The sequence below is a fragment of the Monodelphis domestica genome, chromosome 1, assembly GCF_027887165.1.
Source record: "Monodelphis domestica isolate mMonDom1 chromosome 1, mMonDom1.pri, whole genome shotgun sequence".
Classification (NCBI taxonomy): domain Eukaryota; kingdom Metazoa; phylum Chordata; class Mammalia; order Didelphimorphia; family Didelphidae; genus Monodelphis; species Monodelphis domestica.
The window spans coordinates 362,649,713-362,660,668 of NC_077227.1; the positions used below are offsets into that span (position 1 = coordinate 362,649,713).

The following is a 10,956-nucleotide window of genomic DNA, read 5'->3' on the forward strand; positions in this document are numbered from 1 at the left end:
TGTGATACTGGTTGCACAAATCATACAATAATACTTAAAACAGTGGCTTAGCGAAGTCTTCCCCATTAGAATGTAAACTCCTTTTTTAAAATTTAGAATATTTTTCCATGGTTATGTGATTCATGATTTTTTCCCACCTCTCTTCCCTTCCCCCACCTGGAGCTGACAAGCAATTCCACTGGGTTATATACATGTATCATTGTTCAAAACCTATTTCCATGTTAGAATGTAAACTCCTGGAAGGCAGGAACTATGTCACTTAAGTCTTTGTATCCCTAGTTTTCAGCATAGTACTTAGTTGGATAGAGGCACTTAACAAATGTTGATTAATATCTTTAGATCTCAGTTTTCCTCTTCTATAAAGACTTAAGTATGATACTAAGCAGCCTCTAAGCTCCCTTTAAAGTATAACATTCCATAGAATGTTACTTTTCCAAGAACAATGCGAATTGAATGATAAGTAAAAACCCAAGACTAGAAAAGATTAAAAAATTACAGCTTCCAGAAGAAAGAGACATCCCCTGGTCCTGGGATTATCCTCACTTTCTCAGCCAAGCCTCAATGAACCAATTCTCTTTACCTTTTAGCATCCCATGTCAGGAGGAAGGTTGGACTAGAAGTATTCCAGATTCCCTTACAGCTCTAAATCTATGTTCAATGGACTGGAGGAACTCTAGGGGCTAGACCTGTGAGTTCATAAATATAAGGTAACTCCTGGATAAGAAAATTCCCTCTACCAAAGCAGATTGGTATGGCCTCTGCCAACCCATAGTATTTTAGCACCTAGGGCAATGAGAGATTAAGGGAGTCAGTATAATGTGAAAGGTGAAACTTGGACTCAAGTCTCTCAACCCTCTTGCATGATACACTCTGCCTTTAGTATTTCAACATTTGTTTCTGAGGGAAAGACTTTGTTGGCCATAAAGAAACCTGGGGTTTTATATTAATTTATATTAATGGTGGAGTCAATTTTACACAACTACTCACACCTGAAATGCCAGGATGAACTATTTACTCATTTTTTAACTCACAAAAGAAAATCATATTCTCCCCTTAAAAAAGTTAACCTATTGATACTACATGGATCTTGAAGAGGAGACACAACTAAGGTTGAAAAAAAAATTTCAAGACTTTCTAATACATAGAATTTAGACAAACATTTTAACTGGTTTAAATTAAACTGCCCTTTTGAGTTCAAGAAAATACTCAGTAGCTCCTATGTCCAATTCTCAAATCCAAAAATAGAAATATGCTTGTCAAGTTGATTGGAATTTAAGGTTAGATCAAGAGACTGTACAAGTCCCATTTCATGGAGTAGGACACTGGTCCATGCTATTAGAGGGGAAAAAAAACAATTTTTTTCCCCCCTCTGATTACTTAAACTCTGGCAGAAAACCCCTTATCCGTTTTAAATGCGGGTACCAGCATAGCCAGGTGCTTCTAGCATATCTGTTCCATTTTAGCTCTCCAATGCCCATATGGAGATGGGGAGTGGGAGGTGGAGAAGAAAGGAAAGAATAAAGGGTTGGAAGCAGATCATATTTCATCTTGCTGAATGTTTGGCTACCTTTCCCCACCTGCTTCCCCCCTTCTGCCACTAGCCTAGGCCACGGGGCTTTGTGTCTCCTTTACTAACAGCCTAGCTTTCCTTCCCCCAAGGCGTCTGCAGCAGTCAATTTAATTGGCTTGTGGGTTGGGTAGTCAGCCCCTGGATGCAGATTTACATCCCACGGTGATTAGTTGTTTTTTAGGAAGGCTTCCCCCGCGCCCCGCCTGCCTGCCTGCCTGCCTTCCCCTCCTTTCGAAAGTTCCAAATTTGTAGACATCAAAAGTTATCAATATGCACAAAGATCGGTCTGGCTAGAATTTCACAAAACATTCCCTTCAGCAGATCTCGGGACAATAACAAGCAAGACAGAGACCACAAATAAAAGTCGGAGTTCAGAGTTCCCACCCGGCAGCACTGAGCCCTAGGGCTACCGTGGGACGGCGAGAAGAGCCAACAATCCAGAAACCCCTAAAATAGCAGCTCTGGCAGCAAAGGAGGGAAGGGGTTGGCAAAAAACTGACCTTTTCTCTGAGTGTACAGTGGATATCTAATGCCAGATGTCCTTCCCACCATCTTTCATCCATTCTCGTTTCTCTTTGCTAGGGTTCGGCTGCCGGGGATCTTAGGGGGCACCTAAGGTACAGAGACAACTTTATTTGGAACTGTGGAGCATCTCACTAAGCTGGTCCAGAGTTCCCGCCCCCGCTCTCCGTCCCTCCACTTTCTCCAGCCCCGAGCAGCCCGGCAGTGCATAAAGAGGGACTGCGGGCTGGTTCGCGAGCCTTGGGGACCTCCCCACGACCCCGATCCCATTATGCTACTTGCAAAGCCCTCTCCCCCGATTCTTCTTACCCTAAACTCTGGGATTTCCCCCTCCTCCCCCGCCCCCCTTTTTTGCGAAGTTGTAAAGTAGGAAGAGAGCTAAGAAAACTTGCCGGGCTCCTTGGGCTTAGCCCCGGGCTGGTGCTCCGGGCAGCTGCTCTCCCCGCCCCCTCGGGCAGCCTTTGTCCTACTCCCACATCCTGCCCTCAGAGCTGAGGCGAAACTCACGCATCCCTCTCTCAGCTGCAGCAGGCGCCGGGGTCTGCAGCCACGGGCAGGCAGGCTCCCGCCTCCCCGCTCCGGGAGCCCGGCACTAGATCTGGCGCCGCCCGCGTCACCGCCGGCTCCGCTCCACAGCCGCGCAGGGCTGGCCTCAACACCAGCCAGTGGCCGCTGCAAGCCTGAGCCCACTTTCGGCCGCGGTGCCACAGCGCACACCGGTCCCACAGCAGCTGACTCCCAGCCCCAGCAGCCGTCGCCGGGGCCTCCCTCAGTCCCTCCCTCCCTCTCGCTAGGGGAGTTGGGGGACCGCCCCTCGCGCATGCGCCACTCCTCCGGATCCCAGGGGGTTGGTGGGGATTGTAGTCTTTCTTCCACCGCGCCTCCGGCGTTCTTCCTCCTCCTCTCTGCCCCGCCCTGACTTGCCCTGCCCCACCCCAAAGTTTTTCCTAACCTTCCCACGCAGGGGTATTTGATGCTGCTCTGCCTTCTCCCTTCCCAATATATACTTCCGCCTTGATCCCTGACGCTCCGACCGTTGTCTCCTTCCTGGTCCCGGGTCTGGACAGGGAGACATAAAATTGCTAACCTCCTTTGGGAGATATTCCATCGCTGGTGCCTGAGTCTCTGGGGATCTGTCCATTCAGGGACCTTCGTCTGAAATCCTTTCCTGCAACCCATTGAGCTGGAGTTGGGGAGATGGTGGGGTAGAGAATTGAGGTTGGTTTTTTGTTATTGTTTTTTTTTTAACCCTTACCTTCCATCTTCCAAGGCAGAAGAGTGGTAAGGGCGTGGCAATAGAGGTTAAGAGACTTGCCCAGGGTCACACAGCTGGGAAGTGTCTGAGGTCAAATTTGAACCCAGGACTTCCTGTCTCTAGGCCCGGCTGTCAATCCACTGAGCTACCCAGCTGCCCCCTAGAGGCTGTTTTTTTGCACGTTCAAATAAAACAATTTCTGGATCGGTGAAACCTTTGGAGCTCCACCTGGACTTTTCTTTTTCGTTGGGATGTCTGATTTCATCAATGCATAGTTGTGACTGTCTTAAGAGAGCTGCCTGGGGAAACTGAGGCTTACCGGAGATCCTTCAGCTAGAAGGCAGAGGCAGAACTTTCACCCAGATCTTATAGACTCCACCAGAGAGAGAGAGAGACCCGGTACTCATTCCTCTCCTCCCTTTCCTAATTGTGGCAATATTGTGACTGCTGTACAGGTTAGGCTCATTTTTTCTTGGAAAAGTCTCAAGGTTTACTTTAAATAAGTCTTGGGCCATTGATCTGGCTTCCAAGTCTCCTTAAATTCAGTTCAATTCAATAAGTGTTAAGCACCTACTATGTGCCAGGCAGTGTGTTAAGCACTGGAGATACAAAAAGGCAAATGACAGACCCTGCCCTTAAGGAGGTTACAGTTTAAAAGCAGGAGACAACATGCAAACAAATATACATAAAGCAAGCTATATACAGGAAAAATAAGAAAGAATGAACAGAGGTAAGACACTAGGATGAAGAGGGGAGAGAAAATTTTCCTGTAGGAGGTGAGATTTTAGTTGGGACTTAAAGGAAGCCAGAGCAGAGGTAGCAAAGTGTTTTAGACATGTGGGAGAGCAAGTGAGAATGTCTGGTGTCTCCTGAATACCAAAAAAAAAAAAAAAGCCACAAAGGGCTCCCTGTTGCTTGACTGACAGACCACCAGGAAACAACAACTTAGCTGAATCCAAGAAATAAGTGTCCTGAATAAAGATCTTTGACCATCCTTGCCCTAATTAAATCTTTTGTTAACTGTTGGAGATTCTATGAGTATTTTATTTTGTTCTAAAAGGTACCTAATCAGAAATGAAGTTTCAAATACATTATTTCACACTACCTTCTGTGATTTATCAAGGAAACTCCTTCTAACCTTAAAGACACTGCTGCCTTGGCCATACTCTCCAGCACTGGAAGGTTGCTACACAAGGCCAGAAGGAAAGAATTTTCATGCTCCTTGTTCTTTGCTACACCATCTCTGGGGAACTTTTCCTTTCAGGTACACTATATCCAGATAAATCACCCTACCTAGATCATGGTAGTTTGTTTTCTCCTGGATCCCAGGTCTTTTTTAAAATGTAATTTTTCTTTTATTTTGTCCCTCAATAACTTGCAAATCATAATTTTTAACATTCACTTCAAGTTCTCTCCCTTACTTTTCTCCCCCTCCCTGAGAAGGCAAGGAATTTTATATAAATTATATATGTGCAGACATGGAAAACATTTCTGTATTAGCATGTTGCAAAAGAAAATGCATGCCAAAAAAACAGAAATAATTTTTTTAAAAGTTTAAAAGTATGTTTCCATCTGGATTCAGATGCTATCCATTCTTTCTTTGGAGGTGGAGAGCATTTTTTAAAATCATAAATCTTTTGGAATTATTTTGGATCATTGTATTGCTGAGAATACCTAAGCCATTTGTGGTTGGTTATCATAAAATGTTGCTGTTAGTTTGTACAGCTCTCCTGGTTCTGCTCATTTCACTTTGCATCAATTTATCATGTAAAATTTCCCAGGCTTTTCTGAAAGCTCCTTGTTTCTTATAGCACAATAGTATTCTATCACAATCATATACCGTACAACTTGTCTAGACATTGCCCAATTGATGGACATTCCCTCAATTTCCACTTCTTTGCCACAACAAAAAGAATAATTATAAATATTTTTGTTCATAGAGGTCTCCCCCCCCTTTTTTTTTTTTACAAAATCCCTTTGGGACCCAGATTTAGTGGTAGTATTATTGGATCAAAGGGCCCATGCACAATTTTATAGCCTTTTGGGCATAATTCCAAATTGCTCTACAGAATCAGTTCATAGTTCCACCTACAGTTTATTAGTGTCCCAATTTTTCCACATCTTGTCCAACATTTGTTATTTTCCTTTTCTGTCATGTTAGCCAATCTGATAGGTGTGAAGGCATCTTGGAATTGTTTTAATTTTAATTTCTCTAATCAATAGTAATTAAGAGCATTTTTTCATATAACTATAAATAGCTTTGATTTCTTCTTCTGAAAACTGTCTGTTCATATCCTCTCATCTTTTTCAAGGAGTTTATTATCTGACTCAATCTTCTCTCAATTGATTTCATTTATATTTAGGAATTTCAATTCATATGTTGAATATTGTTGGGTTCATGACAAAGTGATGTTACATCATTTTAACTGGGTCCTGGTCCTGACTGCTATACATCATCATATTCATATTACATATCTCTATATAGCTTTATATAATCATATTTATCATAGTCTTTTAAATTCTTCCCTAATTGAATCTTTATCCCATTCCCCTCATAATCTCTTCTGCTTTCCTCAAATTTACCTCGAAGACTCCTTCTCACATTCTCATCCTTTGGGCTTTGCCTCATACTTCACTTAAAAAAAATCAATCCCATCCCTCACAACCTTTCTTTTCTCCCCAACTCTATATTGAAAATCACCTCAACATAATTCCCTTCTAGACCCACCTTTCTGCAGTCTTGAAGGAAAAGGTGTTCCTTCTTGCAAATAAGTCTTGCAGAATTGCCCTGGATCATTGTCTTGCCAATAATAGCTTAGTCTATCCCTGCTGATCATTCCACAATATTGCTTTTACTGTGTACAATGTTTTCCTGGTTCTGCTTATTTCACTCTGCAACAGTCCATGCAGGACTTTCCAACTCTAGCCTTGATGATTCTGAGGGTGGAGGCAGAGGATGGGAAATAAAGGCTAGGCCTGGCCAGATATAAATGGCTAGCTGAGTTTACAGCTAGGTCCTAATTAGTGCCAATGATGAATTCTCTGAATAATCACCATATTCCATGTATTCTAACTGTACAATTCAAAGTTATAATTAGGTAAAATATGGTCAATGCTTCCCACTCAATTGGAATTGTGCAATTTGAATTTGAATAATGGCACCACTTCAGGAGATTCTGTATCCGAATACACAGGGGACTTAGCTGTACTCACTTACTAGTCAACATAGCTCTGCTCATGACAGGGAGTTCCAAAACTGAGTGGATTCACTCCTTCAGGAACTGGAGTCATTTTCTGTGAAGTCTTAAACTTCTTCAGTATTAGTATATGACACCTATTCAATGCTGAGCTGAATCATTGATGAATCTGTCTAGGCACTACCCAGGGGGTTGGGTTTTTGGTTTATTAAAAAAGACCTTAACACAGAATAGATTTTTTCTCCTCAAACTTGATCCTTGCTATAATCCTAATGGAAGCAAACTCCACACTAAAGAGATGCCATGGGGGAGCTGTTGGTACCGGCATCCTTTCTATTTCCCCTTCTCTCCTTCTCCTGATCCCTGGGCTTGCTTAGACCCTATGGGGAGATCAGGTAGGAAGAGTCACTCTTTTCCCCTACTCCCTTTCTCCTTACTCTCTTAGGGCTCCTAGACCCCATCTGGGGTGACTGGTCAGGAAGTGATTTTTTTCTTTTGAGTTCCAAATTCTCTCTAGGCCCTCTCCCACTTATTGAGAAAGCCTGAAATATGACACCCAATTATACATGTGAAATCATGCAAGACATATTTCCATATTAACCATGTTGAAAAAAAGGCAAGAAAAATAAAGTGGAAAAAAAAAGCTTCAATCACACTCAAAGTTCATCAGTTCTTGCTCTACAGGCAGAGAGCATTTTTCATCAAGAGTCCTTTGGAATTGTTGTGCATCGTTGTTTTGAAATGAACACCTCAGTCCTCTAGTTATGATGGAAGGTCTTACCGTTCTCTGTCTGGCGCCTAGCCATACCGTTAGGAGGCTCAGATCTGCCATGAACCTTGAAATTGAACTCTCCTATTAGAAAGTGACCCATCGCCTCTCTGTTTGCACTCCCAGCTGTTGGTACAGTGCTTAGCACACAGAAAGTGCTTAATAAATGCTTTTTTCATTCATTCATTCATTCATGGTAGTGGTGGTGTGTTTCTGTCTTTAGTGGGAGTCCCATCCTCACTCTCCCAGACCTTTGGAATGCTATGGAAACAACCACTGGGAACAATGGGAGGGCTGCTGAGAACTGGCCAGACCCAGGCAGGGAGAAATGAAAAGAAGTCATTAACTTCAAAGTCTCTGAGCCTCTTGGCCCCTGGTCTCCCCTCCCAGCTCCGAAGACAATGAACAGGAAGGGGACTCAACTGGATAGTAAAAAGTGGCCAGACAGTTGGGGCCTGCCTGGATGGCCCTGAGCCATAAGTTCCTTTTAACTGCTCACAGTGTGCCCTGCTGTACACTGGGCTCTTCCTGAATCATCAGGGAGATTCATGAGGTCATCTCAGCTGAATCTGGTTTGGCAAAGACCCCCCCCCCCCCCAATTAGGAATCAGAGGCCTCTTGGGTGAAGGTGCTTGTTAGAGTGCAGGTCCCTGGCACCTGCTGAAGTCTCTTTCATGCCCTCCAGTGGAGCAATCCCTTAGGTTTTTATAGTACTTAGACTTTTCAAAGCACTTTGATATTCATTATCTATTTGGAAACCTATGAGTATTAGAGATGAAGAAGACCATAAAGGACAGACTTTATGTTTTTATGATAGTCCAGCCTTTGAGAAGAGAGCTTCCTAGAGGAATAAGAATGTCCCTGCTCTATATAAACCCTGGCAACTTCATAGGCTTGCCATAGACTTAGAGTTGGAAAATGTCAGAATCATGGGATTACAGATCGAAAACTGGAAGGGACCTTGTTGTTAAGATGTTTCAGTTGTGTCTGACTCCCCATTTGGGGTTTTCTTGGCAAAATTATTGGAATTGTTGTGTATCATTGTTTTGATCCCAATACCTCAGTTCTCCAGTTATGATGGAAGGTTGTACCATCTACTCTGCTACAGCATCATAAGGATCTCTGGGAGGATCTCCCTATGAGGAAACTGAGACAAACAGGGTTAAGAGACTTGCCCAGCTGGTGTCTGAGGGCAGATTTGAATTCTGGAAGATGAACCATCCTGACTCTAGACCCATTGCTCTATCCATTGTGCCATCTAGCTGCCCAGAGGAGAACTTAAAAACCATCTAGTTCAAGCTATTCATTTTACAGAGGCAATGACGTGCCCAAGGTCCCACTGATAGTAAGTTCTAGAGGAAAGATTTGAACCCAGGGTCTCTGACTCTAATGACAGCATTCTCTCTACCATCTTTATTTGGCTGACAGAAAGGAGAGCCATAGATCAGAGAAAGTGTTAGAGGTAGAAGGACCTTGGTGATCCTTTTGTTAAGCTCTCCTCATTGCCTAGCCAAAGGCCTGGAATTCCCAGAGTCTAGTTTTAGAGATCTGCAATCCTGTGATTCTGGCTTTTTCCAGCTCTAAATTCAATGCTCTCACAGTATTTGCTATGAATAGGAGCAGATCAGGTAGGTCCCAGGGCATCCCTGACCAAGGGAGGTGGTGCTTATTACTTTAGATACAATCCCCATTCAGCAGGCTGCTTCTACTGCTTTCTATTTTATTGATTATCTTCTCAAGACATTGGTGCTCTGGTTTTAAGCCAGAAATAAAAAGAAATATGGAGCTCAGTGCCTCAACTTTATAGAGGCTTTCTTCCCTTTTGCCTTAAAACAGATTCTGTTGGCTTAGGCCCTTCTGAAACCCACCTGTCATTTCAGAAAAATTGAAACTCTTAGAATGAATGATTTCTGGCAGCTCAATCAGGAAAAGGTGTTAGGTATAGGGATACTAATAAGTAATAGTTGGGACATTTGGATAGCTCAGTGAATAGAGAGCCAGGCTTAGAGATGTGAGGTCCTGGGTTCAAATTTAGCCTCAGATATTTCCTAGCTATATGATTTTGGGCAAGTCTCATAACTTCAATTGCCTAGAAGTTATTACATAAAGAGAGAAAAAAGTAATAGTTATGATAAATGGTTGTGTTTTTTAAAGCCAGCCTGGGACTCTTCTTGGGAGGACTTGAGATCTGTCACTAGAAATTAAAGCCCATTTGGGAAAGTCAACATATAAGAATGTGTATGTTTATGTGTTCAACAGCCACAATTTCTCAGAGCCTCAGACAAGGAGAACAGACTGCAAATCTGTCCATGAACCTGTTCTCCTTTCATAAGAATGCTTCTCCATTTGAGATGTTAACATTTATTTGTGAAAGTAAGAATAGAAAAGGGGAACATATTCTTAAACGACCTCTGTAAAGCATTTCACTTGTGTAGGGCATGTCTGTGTGTGCAGTATAGTGTATTTTTGGTTGTTGTTGTTGGTGGTTGTTTTTTTTTTTCTGGACCTGTGATTTCATTAGTACTATACAGGGAATACTAGATATAGAGACCCTCTCCATTGCAGAGCAACAAGTGACCTGTAATTGATAGTCTTAGAAAATTACCCAAGTACCAAGAGTTGAAATTTTTTATTTAAGTCTTTGTATTGATCTTCACGACAACCTTTTAAGGCAGGTACCGCAGATTTTAGCATTTTTGTCTTTCAGATTAAGAAAGTTAAGCTCAGAAAATAAAAGTATTTTGCTTAGTCAGAGTCACAGAGCTAGGAAGTATTAGACCTGGGAATCAAATCCAGATCTCCTGACTCTAATTCCAGTTTATTTTCTCATTCTATGATGCTGGGTCTCCATAGTGATGGCAGGAGAATATAGGCTTTTGCCCACGGGTATACCTTCTGGTAGAGGTGATGTCTTCCCCCATTAAAATGAGTTCTTCAAAAACAGGATCATGTATCTTTCTCTCTCTGATCACCATCATTTGGCATATCTTATTGACTAATTTACAGTAAACTAAGCCCAAGCCCAAGTAACCTAATGACATCTTTCTAACTTGTCTTCAGCAGAAACAAATAGCTATGTTTTGAAGTTTAATGAGAGACTTGGATAAGTCAGAACCCACCCACTAAATCCATCTGCCCAATTGTATTTATGAGATTTCAAGAACTTGGGTTACATCCTCCCAGTGTAACCTTGGAGACAGTTGATGCCCATAGACTAGAAAGTATCTCTACCTAAGCTCCTGCCTTAAAATATATTATTTCAGGACTTACCTTCTGGAACAAGTGGTCTTGTTCCAGGTTTGTTTGTTTGTTTTACTAATAGTTCTCGTAGTAATTACTAATTTACTAATAGAACTCATAGTTCTCATTTTATTCTTTCAAGTGATGGAATATCAGAGTTAGCAGATACCACAAAGAAAATCCAACTCCTTCATTTTACAGACAAGGAACCAAAGACCCCAAAGGAGGGAGATGATTTCTTCAAGTTCATATAGGTTAAATAAATGGCAAAAGCAGGATTAAAACTCAAGTTAGCTTACAATAAATCCACTTTCCCTTTCCATCAAAAAACCCTGCTGCTCATAAAAATGATTGATCCTAGTTTAAAAGTAAAGTTAGGTATTAGCAGAGGGAGACAGAAAAC

General features: G+C 42.3%; 1 protein-coding gene across 1 annotated transcript in view; it reads right to left on the bottom strand.

Moving 5' to 3' along the window:
* CCNJL (cyclin J like) overlaps window positions 1-2,879 on the bottom strand; it is a 50,368-nt gene extending 47,489 nt beyond the window's left edge. The window contains exons 1-2 of the mRNA XM_007473963.3: window positions 2,600-2,879; window positions 2,071-2,182 (exon numbers count right to left, since the gene is read on the bottom strand). Of these exons, the coding sequence (XP_007474025.1) occupies window positions 2,071-2,133 (63 nt within the window). The 5' untranslated portion in view covers window positions 2,134-2,182; window positions 2,600-2,879. The remainder of the gene's footprint in view (window positions 1-2,070; window positions 2,183-2,599) is intronic.
* Between the last annotated feature and the right edge of the window lie 8,077 nt (window positions 2,880-10,956).